Source organism: Gallinula chloropus, assembly GCF_964237585.1.
Source record: "Gallinula chloropus genome assembly, chromosome: 5".
NCBI lineage: Eukaryota > Metazoa > Chordata > Aves > Gruiformes > Rallidae > Gallinula > Gallinula chloropus.
Window position 1 is genome coordinate 67,756,003 of NC_140090.1, and position 19,586 is coordinate 67,775,588.

At 61.6% G+C, this 19,586-nt stretch overlaps 3 protein-coding genes across 3 annotated transcripts; 1 reads left to right on the forward strand and 2 right to left on the reverse strand.

Annotated features, from left to right (window-relative positions):
- Window positions 1-1,614: 1,614 nt before the first annotated feature.
- On the reverse strand, window positions 1,615-6,006 carry TWNK (twinkle mtDNA helicase; the record flags this gene model as incomplete). Its single annotated transcript, XM_084265774.1, is given in 6 exon segments — window positions 1,615-2,162; window positions 2,828-2,969; window positions 3,215-3,322; window positions 3,994-4,234; window positions 4,715-5,969; window positions 5,971-6,006. Coding segments are annotated over 6 exon segments (2,040 nt in total). The 3' UTR covers window positions 1,615-1,904.
- A 141-nt stretch (window positions 6,007-6,147) lies between these two features.
- MRPL43 (mitochondrial ribosomal protein L43) lies at window positions 6,148-7,072 on the forward strand. Its single transcript, XM_084265775.1, has 3 exons — window positions 6,148-6,337; window positions 6,569-6,675; window positions 6,842-7,072. The coding sequence occupies exons 1-3, from the start codon at window positions 6,207-6,209 to the stop codon at window positions 7,054-7,056; spliced, it is 453 nt and encodes a 150-aa protein (XP_084121901.1). The 5' UTR covers window positions 6,148-6,206; the 3' UTR covers window positions 7,057-7,072.
- A 26-nt stretch (window positions 7,073-7,098) lies between these two features.
- Window positions 7,099-14,782, reverse strand: SEMA4G (semaphorin 4G; the record flags this gene model as incomplete). The annotated part of the gene is made up of 15 exons (XM_084264636.1): window positions 7,099-7,916; window positions 7,999-9,611; window positions 9,709-9,770; window positions 9,960-10,111; window positions 10,456-10,571; window positions 10,657-10,879; window positions 10,958-11,102; window positions 11,258-11,427; window positions 11,556-11,722; window positions 11,920-12,033; window positions 12,256-12,349; window positions 13,330-13,428; window positions 13,509-13,571; window positions 14,165-14,313; window positions 14,761-14,782. 14 exons carry the CDS (start codon window positions 14,780-14,782, stop codon window positions 8,755-8,757), a joined length of 2,433 nt encoding a protein of 810 aa, XP_084120762.1. The 3' UTR covers window positions 7,099-7,916; window positions 7,999-8,754.
- Between the last annotated feature and the right edge of the window lie 4,804 nt (window positions 14,783-19,586).

Sequence of the window (19,586 nt, forward strand, 5' to 3'; positions counted from 1 at the left end):
CGGCCGCAATCGCGTCCCTTCCGGGAGCCATCCCCTTCCTCGCACCAGCCAAGACCTCCCTCCCCACCTCAGGGCTCTACGCCCCCCAGAGCAGCACGAGAGCCGCGGGGTGGAGGTTGTCCCTGAGGACCTGCACCTCCCCCAATTACTTGGGAGGCCTAGCAGCCCGCCAAGGGGCCCTGCCCCGTTTGACATCGCACCCCGCACCCCTCCGTGAGACGTTGTGGCTATTGTCGCCCCTGGCTCACTCCCGGGGAGCTCCAAACTGGGGGAAAAGGGAGCAAAACCAAACTCACGTCGCCCCACCTGCAGCATGGGGAGCCGTGGGTACCCACCTGCCCCCTGGGCCTGGAGTCACCCACGGTTACTCTCCATCACCCCCCCCAGCTCCAAGGAGGGCCAGGTGGGAGATGGGGGTCCTGGGCTTCCATTACACATCCCCCTGACAGCACCTGCCCTGGGCTGGACTGGGGGGAGATGGGGACCCGGGAGCAGGAAGGGGCCCCTGGGCTGCAGGGGACACCCACGACCCACACCCATGCAAACCCTGACCCAGCTGTGCTGGGAGGTGAGGCCTGGCTCCCCCCACCCTCCTGTCCCCTTACCTCCACTTCCCCAGGACCTTCTTCTGCCATCAGGCCCTGCCTGCCCCAGGGGGGCTCACACCTGTGCCGACAGCACCCAAAGGCGCTCTCCGGATGCACGCCAGAATCCCGGGGCTGGGTGTGTACCGCCCGCCCCGGCCCCTCATTATGGCTCAGGATGAAACTATGCCCGGTGCGGAGGCCGGTAATAACCCCTGTGCCAGGGCTGGGCTGGGCTGCCAGGCAGCAGGGACCTCCCCTGGCACTGCATCCCCCCACTCCAACCAGGGTCATTCCCCAACCCTGGGGTCCCCCCCTCTCTGGGAAAGCGGCACAGAACAGCACTCACATTTACGCTTTAATAAAACGAGGAAGGGTAGAAAAACACACAAAAGGATCGGACCAAGATCCAGCTGTGGACTCATCCTACCACAGCGAGGACTGTCCAGGTCACAGTATTTGCAGCCCGCAGACCAGAGGGCACAGGGTTGGCCAAACCCTATCCCCCCCCCAGCCCTGCAGAGCAAGACAGGGCTGCTCCACCCGAGGTTTTACTGCTGGTGATGCCCCCAGGAGAAAGGGGCCAGAGGAGACCCTGAGTAAAGGGGGCTGGGTCAGGCACTAGCCAAGTGGGCAGAGCCACATCTTACCCACCAGTGCAGGAGGACGTCAGCACGGCCTTCAACCCCCTGTGAGCAGCAATGTCATGGGGGTCCAGCTCCCACAACGTCCTGTGGGGAGCACACAGCTCTAGGGCAGGAGCCATCCACCATCTCTCACGCTTCCCCCAACCACCTTCCTCTTGCTGGCTCCATCCCAGCCTGGACTGAGCCCAGAGATGCCCCCACCTTGAAGGGGGAGTTCACACCATGTGTCCCTCTGCACAGTGCCCTGCCAAGTGTCCCTCCCACGACTGAAAGCCTGGGATTTTGGCTCCATTTTAGCTACAGTTTAATGACCTGGCCCAGGTCCCTGGGCTGCAGGTCACTGCCCCCTCTCCCTGCCATCACCCAGCCCATGCTGACTCGGCTCTCTCCCCACTGTGCTCCCAGCACGCAGCACCAGCACAGAGACCAGTGTTTGCCAAAGCACCCTTCCCTGGCTGCTATTCTCTGGCGTGAGCCCACTCCTCCTCTCAGTGGCCCCACATCCCAAGAGACACCACACCGGCAGCCAGGAGGCTTGTTTCTGCAGGAAGAGAAAAGGGCCACAGTGGCACGTGGCCACTGCTTCTGGGGAGGAGGAGCTAGTGTACCCCAGCCCCACTCCCAGCACCAGTCCCCGTCCCTCCTGACACACAAAGGAAGAGACCTGCCAGGCTCACGGCTTCTTGGAGGCTCCCGAGCCTCCCTCCAGATTCTTCTTGGATGAAACAGCCTTCTCCTCCTTCACCTTCTTCACCTTGACCTTGTTTTTGCTAGAGGACGAGAAGGTGAGCGAGCCCTTGTTGAAATCCATGGGGAAGATGCCCACGTCCCCATCAAAGCGGTTCTTGGACACCTGCAGGTAGCGCTTCCCTGGCCCCGTCACCAGCTTGCGATCCTGCAGGATGAGGACGTTGTCGGCCTCCTGGCTGGCCTGTGGGAAGGAAAACAGCTCCAGGAAGGTGCTGGGATGCAGCCAGAGTCATAGGGCGCAGAGGTCATCATAGGCTGCCTGCCCGGTTCCTCTGCGCCCCATTACAGGGCAGCCCAAGCCACAGCAGCTCCAGCACCTCTCCAACACCAGCCCCTTGTCTTCCCCTGGGACATGCTGGTGACCTGCCCAGCAGACTGGCTTGTGCTGAAGCCACAGCATGTCCCGGGAAAGTGAGTGAGTACTGGAGGGCTGTGCTCACTCATTGAGCACCTCTTGCACAGCACAGGGTCATTCCGCACCACAGCAGGGACTGGAACAGAGAGCCCATCCCTGCACACTCCCTGTGTCCTTTAATTATCTCATACTACATCCCACTTGCAGTCAATAGCCATTAATTAACTACACCTAAAGCCCCAACAGAGCTTTAGCTGGCAAAAGGGTTGCTCCCTGCCTGCATCTCCCTACTGAGGCCTGGCCAAATCGGGACTCTGCACATCTTCAGCAGGTGACTGGAGACATCCTGCCCCTCACAGAACCTTCCAGGTCCCCAGTGATGACTCTGGGTGCTGGTGAGAGCTGGGGACAGTTGCCTAACATATCCCAGTCCCTTCCTGACAAACACACTGTGCCCAAGGGCCAGGAAGGGCCACCCTGGCCCAGCTCACCTTGGCAGAGCCAAAGATGGAGGCCGTCTGCAGCTCCTTCTCATCATCCTCCTTGCGGGGATGGATGACCAGTGTGATGTGGCAATTGTTGTCTGTGGCAAACTTGCGGAAGGCACCAACGATGTAGTCCTGGGCAGCGAGCCTGCCAGGGCAGTGAGAATGGGGTCAGTGGCTGCTCAGTGCGGGAGGCAGCAAGGTGCTGCCCAGGTTCAGCCCCGCAGCAGGAAGCACCCAGGGCAGTGGTCACCACTTACAAAACAGGGCTGCCAGACAACACTAAAGAAAGGGGACACCCTACGTGGGTCCCCAGCCCCTGCTGTGACACCCAACAGGACCAGCTCCATCAACAAGGGTGGCAGGAAAAGGCGGGGGTTGGAAAAGAATTACCTGTCTGCAGAGATGTGCTCATGTCCCATCATGAACTGGAGGTTGTCAATAACCACGTGGGTGATGTCATACATGTAGACGGCATGCTGCATGGTGTCAATCACTGTCCTGGGTGGGGACAGAGGGGAATCATCCATGGGCATGAGCAGAGGTGAGGATGGGGATACTAAGCCAGGCACAGGGATGGGGAGAGGCAAAGCAGGGAGGCACCAGGCTGGTGCCACACGCTGCTGACCACCAGGCACCAGTCATGTCCCAGCTCCACACCTAGCCCCCACAGGTAAGGGCAGCTGGACCAGGAAACCCAACTACTGCCCCCACAGCCCCTGCCCAATGTCCTGCGATCCCCCCAGCCTGTGGGGACCCCCGGTGTGCCTGGGGGTGCATTCAGGTGCCCTAGCACCTGGTGAATAAAAGGAGCTGGAAGCGCCTGTCCTCTCTCCCTAGCAAACAGCAGCACTACCGGCTGAGCAGGGGGTGGGGTGACACATCCTGTCAGGGGCAGAGGCTGGTTTTAGATCTGCCACCAAGCACAGGGACAGGTCCCCTCCCTTCACCCCCACCTCAGAAGCAGGCTGTCGCAGTCCCCATGACAGCGGGGATGCAGCCAGTTGAACCACACAGTCCCCATGTGCCAATCCCGGGACTTGACGAGCCCCAACAAGCCTCCTGCCAGCCCCAAATCCGCGACCCACTGTAGGGTAAGAGCCCTCCCCAAGGCCCCGCAGCACACGGTGTGAGGGGTAAACTCCACCAGGCATGAAGGTGCGTGACCATACTTGATGTTCTGCTGGCCGTGGAAGGTCATGAAGTAGAGTGGGAGGTCCTCGAAGCGGTCGGCCCACTCGTCGTACAGCTCCAGCTGGTCCTCCAGGCGCTGGGTGGCGAACTGCGTCAGCATGATCTTGGCCAGGCGGATGTTGTTGATCTCGAAGCTGCCCCACAGCGTGCACACCCCCTGGATGCACAGGTCCAGTGCATACTCGCTGATAAACGTTGTCTTCCCACTGCCAGTCGGGCCTGGTGCAAGGACAACAACAGGAAAAATTAGCTGGGGGAGAAGATCTGACCTGCCCTGAACCCACCAAGGGTAGTTTAGAGGTGGAAGCACTGGGGAGCAGACTAAGAGTGGCCTATCTGCAGCACTCTCACCATAAACTAGCGGTGCCTCATGCCAGGCTGCGTGTCTGGGCACGTGTGTCACCTCCAGCAGCCGGCAGGTCCCTGGGTGATTGGTGGGTGGGCACAGAGAGGGCTCAGATGGGATGGGGGCAGGGGAAGTCCCTGTGAGGTTGCAGGCACAGAGCTCATCCTCGCATCAGCGTGCCTGGCCCTGCTGCAGCTGGGAATGCAGCCCAGCCTCTCACGCTCCACCATGACAACCTCAGCCAAAGCCATGAGCAAAAGGGACCAGGAAGACTCATGATGTATCACCCCCAGGAGGACAAAGCCACCAAGGAGCCCTCTGCTCCTCCCGTTCACCAGCCATTTGCCCATCACCTGTGAAGATGGTGAGCTCCCCTCTGCGGTGCCCTTTGAGGAGCCTGTTTAGCTCGGGGAAGCGTGTCCACTTGATGCCGGCCACCTGCTCAGTGTTGACCAGCTCCCCGAACACCTCATCTCGCAGCTGCTGGAAGGAGACGATGGATTTGTGGCTGGCAGGCAGGGCGGAACGCAGGGTCTTGGTGAGGTTCAGTCCCTGGTTCAGCGCCTCCAAGGGCCGGGGCTGCAGGTTACCGGGGCGCACCAGGGAGCAGCGCCTGACATTCAGCTTGCGGGCAAAGAGCTTGGCGGCTTCCCAGGAGCGCAGGTCCTCACCCAGCCACAGTGTGATGCGCTTGAACTGCTCCAGGTAGGGGAGGAGGGCAGGGGGCAGGCAGGTGGTGCCCCGCGGCAGGGCCACGCTGGCCACCCCTGCAGCTTGGTGCAAGGCCAGGGCATCCAGCTCCCACCCGGTTAAGACCAGCTCTGTGTCTCGGCGGCCTATCAGAGGCAGCCCAAAGAGGTTGTGATACCAATCGAAGCGGGGTATGGTCTCTTCCACATACGTTATCGAATCCCCCTTCTTCTCCACCCTCACGAGCTTCAGGCCCTTCAGGGTGCCATCGCGGGGGCTGAACCATGGGAAGACGAGGGACTTGGCAGTCCTCAAATAACGCACCCCAAAGCGTTTCAGGGTGGCATCTGTCACCCGGGAGATACCGAACATGGCCTTGGTCTTGCTGGTCTCATCCTCATCCAACAGCTCCCAGAGTGGCAGCGCCCGGTCCCAGATGCAGCGGGCATCCTCATGGGCCTGGTGCACGTCCTCCTCCAGCTCCTCTGCGCTGGGAGACTCACCGCGGTGCTGCAGCTCCACGTTGGCCTGGAAGTCCTGCCAGGTGCCCTCGGCCAGCGTGGCCGTGCACAGAAAGCTGCCCGTCATCTTGTCGATGAAGAGCGTGTAAGGAGCGCCGGTGGCCGCCGGGCCCTTGCCGCTGGCGAAGAGGCTGGGGGCGTGCAGGCAGCTGTACCCGTCGTGGAAGGGGATGCCCTGGGCGCGCAGGTACTGCCGGATCTCGGTGATGGAGACGGAGGGCACGGGTCCCTGGGGGGAGGGCAGCACGTCCTTCTTGTAGCGGCGCTGGGTGAGGCGGCCCGGCACGCCGGGGATCAGCGCGGCTCCCTTGCTCCTCACCCCCCCGCACAGCAGCGGCAGGAGGCGGCCGGCGGCTCTGCAGGGTCGCGCCAGCGGCACTGCCGCCATTCCGCTGCCGGCCCCGGCGTACCCCCGCTCCGCTGCCGGCGCGCATCGGCCGCGGCCCCGCGGGTGCCCGCCGGGGGTCCCCCGGCCCGCCGCCCGCTCAAGCCGCCCCCTTCACGTGGGTCTCCCCGGACGCCGCCATTGCCTGACACCCGCCGCCGCCGCGCTCAGCGCGTCACTTCCGGCAGGGGCCGGAGGCGGAGGCGCTGCCCCGGGCGCGCCGGTTCGGTTCCGGGTGAGGGCAGCGCCATGACGGGACGCGGGACGCCCAGCCGGTTCCTGGCCTCCGTCCTGCGCAACGGCGTGGGCCGCTACGTGCGGCAGCTCCAGCGCCTCCAGCTCATCTTCAGCCCCACAGCGGCCGACGCCCGCGGCGCCAGGTACCGCCGGAGACACCCGCTGCTGCCGCGCCCTCCCGGGCTGGGGGCGGGCGGAGAGGCCCGGTGACCCCCGAGCGGGGGCCTCTGCCCGCTTGTGCGGTGCGGGCCCCTGGCCGGCCCCGGGTGGGTGGTGATCCCTGAACTGGAGGTGGCACCGTGACCCCACCTCTGACCTCGGTCCTCTCCCCCCCCCCGGGGCTGACCTGTCCCCCTGCCCGCCCCCCCCCCCAGGCAGTTCGTGGAGGAGGCGGCGGTGGACTTCGCCCGGCGACACCCCGATGTTGTCCTCTATGTCAGCCCCCGCTTCGGCCAGGCACCAACACTGATGGCAGAGTACTGTGAGTAGGGGGATGCAGCGGGTTTTTGGGGGCAGGATGGGGATGGGGCTCTCCGTGGCTGCTCTGTGGGGTGGGGGAACAGCAGCTGCCTCTCAAGGGGGGGGGAAGAGGTGGGCTGCAGGTTGGGGGAACCTCAGCCTGATCCCCCCTCCCTGCTCTGCTGCAGTGAACGGGACAGTGCGGGAAGAGCTCATCGCCAGCAAGACGAGCGAGGAGATCATGCAGCTGGCCACCAAGCTGGCTGGCCAGTCCGGCCTGGACATCATCCGCATTCGCAAGCCCTTCCACACTGACAACCCCAGCATCCAGGGCCAGTGGCACCCCCTCACCAACAAACCCTCCGCCCTCACCGTCCGGGGTCCGCGCCTGCAGGCGCAGTAAAGCTGCTGGCCCCTGCCTTGCGTCTCTGACTCCATCTCTCCTCCTGCCCACTCAGACACACCACGTCCACATAGAGCCGCGTTTATTGCTGGGGGGATGTGGGGCTGTGCACAAGGGGTGCCAGACACAGTGGGTGTCAGTTCCCTTCCTCTGGGAAGGGTGGTGCTTGGTGGTAGCTTACCCCCTCCTTGCAGCAAAACATCGGGGGGCAGAATGGGAGAGCCCAGAAGTCCAACTCTTGCCTTTTCCTGCTAATCCTTGCTCTTCTGGGGCGGGACAGCCCAGGCTCCAGCCTATTAGGGACCCCAAGGGCTGCCACCCTCTTCCTACACCCTGGCAGGGCTGAGCTCCAGGCAGTGTCCTGATCCTGGCAGTGCCGGCAAGGAACAGAGAGAGGACACACCCCCCATGTCTGTCCCTCCCTGGCTTCTCTGGTGTCACTGCTATGTCACCAGGGTATGACTCTCTTCTCGCCCCAGTCCTATGGGTTCCCGCACAAGGTGGCAAGAGCAGAGGTAGTTGGGGGGATTTAGGGGCATTGGTTGCCCCTGGAAAGTGCCATGAAGAACATGAGGGTCCAGAGGGAGGCAGGTTCTGGTCTGGGATTCCTTTTCCTCACTGTATAAAGACGTTTCTCCTCCCACACATTGTCACAGGGTTCAGCTGTGCCTGAACCCCAGGTCTCTCAATGGTGCCATGCAGGATGGCAGAAATGTGGTGTCCTGGAGGTGGGCGGCACTGTGGGCACATGGGTGCTGCACCAGTCCCTTGTCACAACTGTGGCATGTGGCAGTGGCTGCTGGTCCTGTTGCTAGTGCATCTTCTGCCCACTGCTGCATCCTCTCTTCCCCTGCAGCGCCCTGGGGAGAAGGGACAGAACCCTGTCAGGGTTGGAGGCCTCAGGGGTGCCACATCCCCAGGACACCCAGACCTGAGCTTCACCTGGGGCCTCCTCACAGCAGGCATACACCGCTCCACCAGCTGCTCCAGGACGATCGGGAACATGGACTCCTCATCCCTGCTCAGTCCCTTGCCTAATCGTCCTGGATAAGAGACCCTGGGGAGCAGACGTGGGAGAGCGGGAAGGGGCTGGCAGCCACCAAGGCTGCCCTGCACAACACAAGATGTGGCCACATCCCTTCGCTGGCCTGCAAGCAGGCAGCTGGGGGTCCCACCCCCCAGCCCTGTGCGAGGAAGGGATCCTGCACACTGCAAGAGGTGCAGGCACCGTGTGGCAGCCCCCAGCCCCGCTCCCTGCTCCTCACCCACCTCTCAGCAGGCATCCGGCTCCGTGTGCCAAAGTATGCCCAACGGGGCAGGCCAAGTCCACGCGTCCACAACATCCACAACAGTGTCTCTCTCTTGCCTGGACAGACAGACAGACAGAATCTCTCCCTCCCCCCCGGTGTCCACCTTTAGCCAAGCACCAGTTCCTGCCTCCAGCTTGTGGCTGCCATCGGTGGGTTTTTATATATAAATAGATCCGCCCAAATTTAAATAGATTCTTCTCTTTGTTTTGCTTCCGTCCTACAAGTTGCAAAAGTGAGTGAAAAGCTGAAAAAATGGCCGAGCCTGGGCCTGGCCCAGCTCTGCCACTCAGGAGGTAGTTTGGCTGCGTCTTGTAACACTGCTGGCAGGGGGTGGGAGAAGGGGCCAGAAGGGAGGAGGGTCCCACTGGTAGGACCCTCCTCCCGGCCCCTAAACGGAGCTCTCGTCCAGCTTCTCCACCAGCTGACTGTGTTTCCGCTTCTCCAGCATCTTGCTGAGCTCCTCTGTGAAGGACACGTTGTACAGCGGTGAGGGCAGTGGCTCCTCCTGCTGCTGCAGCAGCATGTAGCTGTTGCCATTCATCTTGCGGAGGACATTGGGCAGAGACCCCACGCCGTTGGTGAGCTCAGCCGGCAGCGGCGGTGGTGACGGCAGCGGGGCCACAACAGGTGGCAGCTCCTTGACTGGGGAGGTGGCAGCCGTGGGTGCCTCACCAGGGATGATCCGCAGGCAGCCGTCCGGGTAGGCGAGTCCTTCCTGTTCCTCTTCCTCCTCCTCCTGATGTCCCTTGCGCAGGCAATTGGCTGAGACAGTCTGCAGCTCCATGCTGGCTGGCCGTTGGGGCCCCAGGACGTACTTGCCCTTGCGCTGCTTCAGGCAGGACACGTAGAGCAGGACAATGCCGAGCACAACGCACAGCACCACCAAGGTGACGATGGCAGAGATGTAAGCCACCTTCATGTCACTAGCCACCTGGCTGGCAGTGTGGGGCTGGGGGGCGGTGGTGGAGCTGCGGGGCAGCTCGGGCAGCACGGTGAGGCTGTAGGAGGCCAGCAGCGTCCGGAGACCCCGCTCCTCGCCATAGCAGCGGTACATGCCGCTGTGCTGGGGCAGCGTGTCTGTCACCAGCAGCCCGTCCACCCCCACGCGCAGCCGGTCTTGCCCCGTGCTCGGCACCTCACTGCCGTTCAGCAGCCAGATGGCTCGTGCCAGGTTGGAGCGCTGGTCGCAGGGCAGCAGCACGTCATCCCCCTGCAGCACCGTCCGGTTCTTCCACGGCAGGATGCCTGCAGGGACACGTACCGCCTCATACCCATCCCAGCCACCCAAAGGGATGCCAGGCAACCGCATCCCCTGTGGTACTGAGGGGTGGCACAGACTCACCACGCCCAAAGCTGGTCCGGCATCCATCCTTGCCATTCAGAATGTCCTGCACCAGCCCTCTGCTGCAAGACATGAGGGGCTTCAGCTGTACAGCCCCTGCTGAGCCCACCCTTGCAGAGTCACCACCACCGGCAAACCCACCGCTGGACATTAGACCCTTGGGGGTGGCACTGGGGTGACTGTGCCACAGGGTGATGAGGCGGGTGGAAAGCTCGCAGGGACCCTGCTGGGGACCGGCGGCCTGTCCCTACCTGTCTGTGGTGGCAGTGGCGCGGCAGGCCCTGCCGTCCCAGGCACAGTAGGGGTCCCGGGCGAGGATGCAGTCGTAGCACGAGGTGTACCTGGCGCAGGAGGCCAGGGGCACCTGCAGGATCCCACTGGCTGCCCCCACATACAGGCTCCTCTGAGGAGAAAGGGCTGGCTCAGCACTGCCCTGGCACAGCACAGCCTGGCTGTGGGGTGCCCCACAGTGTCCAGAGATCCCCACCAGCCCCACAGTACGGCTCTCCCTTGGTGGAGATGCACAGGGAAGGGCCCCCAACTCCAGTCAGTGCCAATCACTGCAGCTGGCACCTGGCAAGGAGGCAGGGGCCAAGCCAGCCCCTTCCCCCCAGTTGCCTTGCTGGCATCCAGCACGTATCCCGGCAGTCATGGTGCCCCAGGCCCCCAAACAGCCCAGCACAGCTTGGGCTTTGCAGCACAAGTGCACCCCATGTGTAGGGCCCCCCCACTTCTTTCACCCCTCACCTGGGCATGGGAGATCACCAGGCTCTCCACAGGCTGTGGATCCTTGAACACCTGCACCTCCTCCACGATGTGGACGCTGGAGCCCACCACCACGGCTTTGTGGATCCATCCGTCCCCTGGAGAGCGGAGCAGGGGGTCAGGAGGGAATGTGGTGTGTCTCCCCTGCACAGCAGAGACCCAACCAACCCATCCCACGCTCACCCGTCCCCATGAAGAGCACATCATAGGACTGGCCATTGAGGGCCCACACCCTGTCCACGGCTAGCTGGCTGTACGCCACACTCTTCTTCACTAGCAGCGGCTCCCCATCTGCCGGCTTCACCTCCTCAAACATGAGTGGGTGCACCTTGATGAAGTCCAGGACGCTGTTGGGCAGGTCCTGCGAGGAGTTGTAGCCCTTCCTGCGGGAGTGGTCGGTGATGCACTGCCCAGGGGAGATGGGGGTCAGGGGGGGATGCGGCTGCCCCACGCTATCCCCTGCTCCACACCCCCGGGCACTCACAGAGCCAGGCCGGGGCTCGGGCACCGCACCATCGTAGCGGGACCACTTGCGAGCTGAGTCCTGGTACTCCATGTAGGGGCCCTCGAAGGCACGCTGCACCGCTGAGATGCTGTAGCGGCACACAGCTGAGGCCTCCATGCTCCTCCTAGGGGGCAAAGCCCTGCCTGAGCCTGGGCAGATGCAATTGTGCTCCCCACCAATGCACCCTCAGATGCTCAGCGCCCACTTGCACATCCCTTTGAGCATCTCTGATTCCCCCTGCGCAGCAGGCTTCTAGCCCCAGGCATTTCAGCTGCTCACCACTGTGCTGAGAGAGTGAAGGTGGCATAGAAGACGGTGCTGGCCCAGCTGCCCTCATCCAGGCTGCAGACACTGCGCAGCACCTCGTAGTAGGGGATGTAGCAGACCAAGCGTGCCTTCATGAAGGATGTCCACTTGCGCTGCAGGATCTTCTTTCCCCCCATGTCACTCTGGGAGGGCACAGGGAGCATTTCTGCACAGGCTGGCGGAGGTTTGTGTACCCCTTTGCCCGTGACTCAGTTTCGCCCAAGGTACAGACATGCAGCACTTTGCTCCCTGTGTCTGGGGACATGCCTACCTTGCAGACACGGGCCACCCGGGCCACCCGGGCCACCTGGCTCTTGTCGAAGAAGGATGTGGTCTCCTCACCCGCCCGCTCCGTGAAGAAGTAATAGATCTTGTCATCATCACCCACAGGGCTGTCCTTGCTCTCCCGGACCAGCATGGAGGCCACAAACTCAGCATCTGGGGAATGCAGAATGAGATAGAGACTGGGGACCCACCACAGGATGGGGGATCCCTCCCTGTCTCAGTTTCCTCTCATGGCAAACCACACAGGACCCCGTGGCTACCCTCCACCCCTGCTCCATGCTCGCTGAGGCAATGCACAGCATCCCATGGCCCATGACACAGGTCCCTGGGGGATGGCAGTGACATCTCACCATTCAGCCAGTGCAGCGGGGACTCCTCCATCTTCAGTGGCCGCTGGTACAGGTTCCTTCGGATGTCGGGGAGGCTCCGAAACTCGTAGCGTGTGGCCGTGTACAAGCCGCCATCTGGGCAGGGCAGGCAGCCGTCAGCATGGCCCCGCATCATGGGGACAGCCCCAAAAGCCCCCAGCATCCCCGTGCCCCAGGCAGAGAAGAAGGACCAACTCCTGGCTTGCTGTGGTGCCACACAAAAAGGCCACCCAGCTGGGGACCCTCTGCAGGGGTGCTGGGGATGGGGCCAGGGTCGGCAGCATCCCACAGGTCCGTGCCCGCCAGGGTACCACTTACCCACGATGAGGCCGGTGTAGCCACGGGCAGGGTCGTAGGGGCACTTCTCCTTGCCTTCCTCCAAGCGGGCGGGCAAAATGAACCTGTTGGCATCCTTGGGGGGGACAGGGGACTGGGTCAGGCAGGAGGGGACAGACCCGCCTTTCCTGCCAGCCCCAGGCTCTCCACAGAAGCTGCCAGCAGGGACAAGCGATGCCCATGGCTGTGCCCTTTCTATTCCAAGCCCCGCCAGCACCCTACTTTGGCACTGTGTGGGTGCCAAGCAGGAGCTGGCCAGTGCAGCCAACGTTCCTGGGCTGTGCAAGGCCAGCAGACGCTGCCCAGCCGGGCTGGGTCCCCCGAGGTGACGTCCCAGTCACAGCAGGAGTTATTTTCTTTGGGGTTTGCAGTTCAAAGCACATTAAATAATGACGGGGCCCTTCCAGCTCATTGCTCCCAGGGCGTGCAATGGCCAAACCGGACCAGCGGCATAGCCATGGGAACAGACACAGCCCCTTCAGGACTCCCTGGCCATGCTGGGGACACAGGCCCCGGACCCTTTACCCCCCAGCTCAGGGATAAAGGTGGGCAAAGTGCAGCCAAGCCATGGAGAGCCACCGCACGGGGGTGAAAGTCCCACTGCTGGGGGATATGGCTGCGCTCAGCTGATCTGCCCTGAGTCACAGCCACATGTGGCCTGTCCCGGGAAATCCCTGGGGAAGGGCCACTAAGCCAGCTCTGCCACCTTCACCCTTCCCGGCGATGCTTGCCACTGGCCACGAGGCAGGCTGCAGCTCCTGCTTGGGGAAGGGAGCCTGCAATAGCAGGACTGTGGACCAGCTCCAGTGTTGTCATGTCCCTCCCTGCTGAGCCCACGTGTCCCTCCCACAGCACCAATCCCACCAGCCATCTCACTATGGGGACAGAGTCCAACCCCAGCTGCAGGGTGGGACTTTGGGCATCTCTGTCACAGGAACAAAGGGACGAGGGCAAAAAGGCATCAGGGCTGTGGGTGGAGATGGTGGGAAGCGTTGGGGGCTGTGCCACCCCGAGGTGACACAGTGGCAGGGGGTGGGTGACAGCCATGGTACTCACGATGGTGGCACAGAGCGGGTGGAAGGCGTAGGTCCCGCAGGCATAGAGGTGGGTGCTGTTCAGCCTCTGCAGAAACCGCACGTGGTTGAAGCACTCAGTCTGCAGAGGGGGAGGACAGGTGTCACCACCCAGGGAGAGCAGCGATGGCCCCCCGCCCAGCACCCACCCGCTGGCTCCACCTTGTTGTTTTTGCCCTTCTGCAGGCAGTCCATCTGCGTCTCTGGGGAGGCATCCCAGTGGATCTGCAAGGGGAAGAGGGACTGTCACTGAGTGACCCCCCATTATGGCGTGCCCCCCCCCATCACTGCAGGCTCCAGCCTCTGCCAAGAGCCATCAGAGATGCTAACATCCTCTCTGTTATTTAGAGAGCTGCTCACAGCACAAGATGGCACTCTGCCCACATCCCCCCAACCCAGGGCACGAGCGGTGCCACACCCCAACCTGTAGGCAGAAACCCCAGAGCACCCACAGGAGCTTGGCAGATTTTGGGGTGTCCATCCCAGAGGGAGCAAAGGGGTGCTCTTCCTCCCCTGTCCCTCATCCTGCCGGAGCATCCCCAGAACAGGCAGCTCTGAGCTTGGGGATCTCCCACTGCTGTCCCCACGCTGCCCAGCTGGGGAGAAGAACTAGGGATCCACAGGGAAACTGGGGACAGACCTGGGGACAGCCCCTCCAGGCAAGACCCGAGATGGTGAGCGGGAGGCTGAGCAGGGACAGGGTGCCCGTGATACAGGCAGGGACCGGGCAGCGCGGGACAGGAGGGAACAGGCAGCTGGGGGCGGGCAGAGGGACAGGAGGGAACAGGCAGCTGGGGGCGGGCAGAGGCCAGGCTCACCGTGCGGTGGGAGCCGTCGGCCACGTCGCTGGAGTTGAGGGCGAAGATGGCTCCCCTGGCGCCCACGTAGAGGATGCCCCGGTCGTCCTCCAGCAGCAGGGTGCTGTAGTTGAGGGTGTGCGTGCTGAAGCGACGGACACCTGAAAGCTCTGCAAAAGGAACAGGGGGCTGAGGGGGGACCCCAGGACAGGCAAGGTGCCAGCCACTGGGAAAAGACAGAGGAAGGAGCCGGGAGGGGGCAGGAAGGCACCCACCGAGGTTATCAGACAGATGGTGTCAGTTGCCAGCGGTTACAGCAGGAGGAAAGGAAAAGGGGAGGTTTGGTAGGAGGCAAAAGGCACTAATTGGGCTCAAGCTCACAGGGGAAGTTTCTCCTCGCTAATTAAAACAGCAGCTCAGAGGTGGGAGCTGCGATTTTCGTGTCCACCACGGACCTGCCTTTGCTGTGTGGGGTACCGCTGGAGGAAGCAAAAACACAGCAGCGCAACCCCAGCTCCAAACCAAACACCCAGCCAAATACAAGGGTGCAAAAACACTGAACCAAAGCTGCCATGCAAGGGAAGCTTCTGCAAAGAGCCTGGGAGATCCCTGCCCACCAGGCTGGAGAAACCATTCCATTCGGGGTGCTGAGAAGTATGAGTGGGACCCCAAGCCAGGCTCAGACCCTCCTGCTGCAGGAGGGGAAAGTCCATGGGGCTTGGGATTCCCCAAGGCAACTGGGGAGACAATGATCCCCCAAAAGGAGGCACTGCCTGGAGAGAAAAGAGCACCCCAGCTGCAAACAAAACCCTCTCCTGCCATCAGCCACTGAGCTGGGTTTCACTAACGAGGTCAACGAAGTCGCGTGGATGCCCCAGGCATGATGACACTGCAGGGCTGGCTGACAGTGCGGAGGCTGGAGGCCAAGAGCCCCGCGGCAATTACAGACAATCATGGAAGCAAGCTCCCTGCTGAATATTTGGGCCATGAAAGCCCAGCCCCGGTGTGATGCCTGGCTCAGAACACCCTCCAAGGGCTGCTGGGCAGGGCCAGGGCTGGCCAAGGATGGCTCCCTGCACATCCTTGTACCCCCTGGCTTTCAGGGAAATGCCTTTGTCCCGTTCCATCCCTCTGGGCACACTGACTCCGGGCAGCCAATGCAGACAGCCATGCAGGCTCCGATTTCTGGAGCCCAAGGGTCCAGAGGCCCCCCCTGTAGCCACCCTGCTGTGCTGAGACCCCCGCTCTGGGGAGGGCTGGATGCAGTCACGACACACCAAACCTGGTGCCAGTAAGATCCCAAACCGCACCGCCACCACCACCAAGACCCACACCCCCTTACCATCAAAGACCCACACCCCCTTACCATCAAAGACCTGTACCCCCTTACCATCAAAGACCTACACCCCCTTACCATCAAAGACCTGTACCCCCTTACCATCAAAGACCTACACCCCCTTACCATCAAAGGTGACTGTTGTCCTGGGAGTGGCATCCCGGTCGGTGGCAGACCGCCGTGATGGGTATCCCGTCACCGCTGTCACCACGAAGAGAGCTGTCAGGAGATGGGCTGTGCCTCTGCTCATCTTCCCGCTCCCCTGGCAAGGGCAGCCGCCCAGCCCGCTGCCGCCGGGCCAGCACAGCTGATCCTCAGGACAGGATCCCCAGCTCCCTCGGACAGGACCAGTCGCCGAACCCTCCTGAAACACAGAGCACCAGGTCAGATGCTCCCACTCACTGTCCCCAGCACCTCAGCAGCAAAAAGGAGCTGAAAGGAGCCGGCTACGCACATGCACGGACACTTGACTGGGCATGGCCTCAGCCTGGGGATGGCTTCAGGGAAAAGGGAAAGGCAACCCCTTGTTTGCCAAAGGGGAAGCAGAGGCATGGCGCAAGGTGTCGAGCCTGCAGCCAGCATGGGGCAGGGAGAGGTTTGAGCAGAATGACCCTCCACAGTATCCCCCTAGCTCAGTGTCTGCTCCGTCAAAGCGGTGGCAGGCACTTGCTGAGCGCTTGGTTCAGCTGCTCAGAGGCTTGTTTTCCTCCCAGCCTGGACTCCTCCCTCCTTCGCTGCCGGCCATCTCCTTCTGCAGCTCCCCGTGACTGAAGGATACACTTCAGTAGAGCCAGTTGATCCCCCTTTGCATTTTCATCCCCAGAGGCAGGGGGACAAGCCCCTCTGTGGGTTCTTTGGCACAATGGAGTTCTCCAAACCTCGGTCCCCAAAACAGCTGTGGTGGGAGAGGCACTGGAGGGCTCCCAGGGAGCTCAAGGGCTCCACTTCTCCCTGAAAGCACAGCTGGCCATCTCCTGCCATGCAAGACACTTGTCTCCAAGTTTAGCCTCTCCCAAAATGACAAGACTCCCAAGCACAGAGGCGTGGGGGAGGATGCTTCAGGCACGCAGCGACGCAAAGGAAAACCCAAGCAGGAGTCGCTTGGCATCTTCACCAAATCTTTTCAAGCGAGAACATTTTATCCCCCCCGAGTCTTTTTCCATGAGATTTCAGTTTCTCTTTCATCCCAAGCTGCCTTGAAGCTCAGCATCTACCTCAGTTCTTGCTTTCATGCATCCAATCCCTCCCAAATAACCCCTCACCCCGCCTTTCCCAGCTGCTTTGAGCCAAGCTACCAGTTCCTTTTACAGGTGCTGAGGAGAAAGGAGATGACTGAACGGAGAGCTCCCCAAAAGCAACCAGTGCCTATATGTTTGCTTAGGTGTTGGGGTTGGTATTTTTTTTTAAATACATATATAAAAACCAAATACCGGGTCCTGCAGAGAAGCTGTTCAAACATGCTTGCTGCAGACAGCTTCCCTGAAGCAAATACCTCCCCAAGTCTCAGGCAGAGGGGGGTAAAACCAAAGTGAAACGAAAGCAGAAAGGGCTTTGGAGCTGAAAAGAGAAGCGAGGGGCTGGATGTGGGATCCAGCCATAGTTCTGGAGCCTGTGTCAACCCACTCGTTCCTTTGTGGGGGTTTCGGACCCAGACCTTGTGCCTGCACTGGCTGCTGCCCTGGAGCATCTCAGGAATGGAGCAGGGGGCACATGTCCCCCCAACTCCCTCCCACCTCACTGGTTCCCAGACACCGGACCAGCACAAAGCACCCAACCCAGGGGGTGGCGGGGTGGGGGGGGGGGGTGTTGCCTTCACCCCCCCTGGGGCTCCACTCCCTAGGGACAGAAGGATGGCAGCCCAGAGCATCCTCCTTCCAAGTAACTCCTATTCCTGGGGCAAGCCCCGTCCAGAGCAAAGGTCTGTCCATAGTGCAGGGCAATGCACTGCAGGTGAGCAGGGAGAGGTCCATGAGGAAGAAGTTGCTTTGGTGGCACTGAGTGAGCCAAACCCAGCAGAAAGCTTTTTGTGCACATCTGCAGCACCAAAGCACCAGAAAGCGCTCTGGCCAGTCCAGTGCCAACAACTCTCCATCCCACCAGTGGGACCAGGGCCATCCCCTCAGCTGCAGGGACCCTTCCCCAGGCCTCCGAGGAGGGACACACACCTGGACTCACGCACAGGCCCCCAGAGCTGCAGCGCACCTGGGCTGGGAGAGCGGCGGGGAGGAGGAACTTTCTTACCACAAGGCAAACAACCCTCTCTCATAAACGTGTTAACAGCCCTGTGAGCTGCTCACATGCTGCCAGGAACCGTCACCTTATCTCCCCCTCCCCGAACAAACAAGCCCTGAACTTTGCCTGCTGCCCCCGCTCCAGGCACATCAGGGATCGGAGCTGGGAGCGTGGCTGGGTAGGGACGCTGCTTATCACGGGGCAGGCGCAGAGCTGCGAGCCAGCCCCAGCTAACATTTAACCAGTGCAAGCACCCAGCCAGCACGGGGGAGGGGGGGAAGAATAGTAAGAATAATAATTAAAAACAAAGCAAAAAGATTGTGGGGCTGTGCAGGTTCCCAGCAAGACAGGGGGGAGCAGCCTTCCCTGCCACCAAGGCTGAGCCCCTCTGTTTTGCAGGGGAGCAGCTACACCCATTTCCATGGACTCTTTTCCCTGAGATCAGATGTAACTTTGTCCTAAAGGACATTTAATCAGCTAGGAGAGCCAGTTAATATTTTACTCAAAAGGGAAGGGCTGCTCCAAGCTTCTCTATGCATTATTTTTTATTTTTCAAACCTAGAGTAGGGGAGAAAGGAAAAGGGAACTGAAACCATCCTTAGCCCTGCTCAGAACATCACCTTGGGCTGCAGCTGCACCAGACACCCCCCAAAACCAACATTTCCCCCTTTCAGCAGGGCTAAAGTTCAAAGCTCCGGGCAAGGGCAAGGGTCAGGGCAGGAGGCAGAGGAGGTTCCAGACTGTGGGACCCGCAGGTTGGGCTGGGGGTGGTTGGATTGCTCAAGCCCAGCTCCTCCTTGGGAAAGGGCGAAAAGCCAGGAGGGGGAACACCACAGAGAGCTTTCTCCAGGGAAAGAGAACAAAAGGGGGAGAGGAAGAGGCTGAAAACCAACAGCAGCTCTGATGAAATCTGGGGTTTAAGAGAAAAAACACCCAGAAAAACCCATCACATCCCCAGGAGAAAGCTCCCAAGCCCCTTGGTGCCTCACCTACTTCCCAGCACGGGGGTGGTCGACATAAGACCTGAAAGACGGCCCCAGCTCCCGCCCTGGCCGGCGACACTGAAGAAGAAGGCTGGTGGAGGCAGAATCCAGCCACGGGACTGACGACGAAGCCAGGAAGCAGCCGCTCTAATCACAGCAGCCAAAGCTCGCCCTCCTACTCCCCGCCACTGGGGCTCCCACGGGATGCAGCTGCGACTCCCCGGCACCGAGCCGGGCGAGCCTGACCCAGGCGCTGGGTCCCACCAGCAGGACGGGTTTGCTGGTCCCCGGGGAGCGCCAGGAAAGCAGCGGGGCAGCGGAGGCGTGCAGGCGTGCGTGAGCGCGCTGCGGAGCGAGCGAGCCCCGGTCAGGTCTGACTGGGTTTACTGGGTCACGACGGAAGCTCTACGAGCATGACTGTTCCGGCCTCATCCTCCCACCGGCAGCCAGCCGGCAAAGCACACCCAAACGAGCCGGCCCGGTCGGCACCTCCTTAAAATCCCCAGGACCAGTGTCTCTGGAAGTGCAAAAAAAGCTTTTGATGAGTGAATTTCCCAGCGGCAGGTCTCACCAACCTGGATCCAGCCAAAGGAACCCGCCGTGCCACATGAAGCTGCCACACCCCTCGGCAGCCGCTGCGCCCGGAGCTTCTCCCAGACACGGTGGTCCCCTCCTGCTGCCTCGCAGCCCCCAAAATCTGGGAGCAAGAGCTGGCGGCAAGCTGGGGTGAAGGGAAGCCATGCTGTCAGGGGGCTGGTAAATATGGAGGGACCTCAGCTGTGAGCCCCATGGCTGTTTCCTTGGTGGCACAGCCAAAACTTGCATCGGCTTTGTAATTTAATGGGAACCCATGAGAAAAAGAATGGGAATGTTGGGTGGGAGCAGCCTTTCT

Bases quoted from the DNA above. Each gene is read 5' to 3' on its own strand.
- MRPL43 (XM_084265775.1), top strand. From the start codon at position 6,207: ATGACGGGACGCGGGACGCCCAGCCGGTTCCTGGCCTCCGTCCTGCGC. The intron at 6,338-6,568 runs GTACCGCCGGAG...CCCCCCCCCCAG, and splicing joins GCCGACGCCCGCGGCGCCAG to GCAGTTCGTGGAGGAGGCGG. The intron at 6,676-6,841 runs GTGAGTAGGGGG...GCTCTGCTGCAG, and splicing joins AACACTGATGGCAGAGTACT to TGAACGGGACAGTGCGGGAA.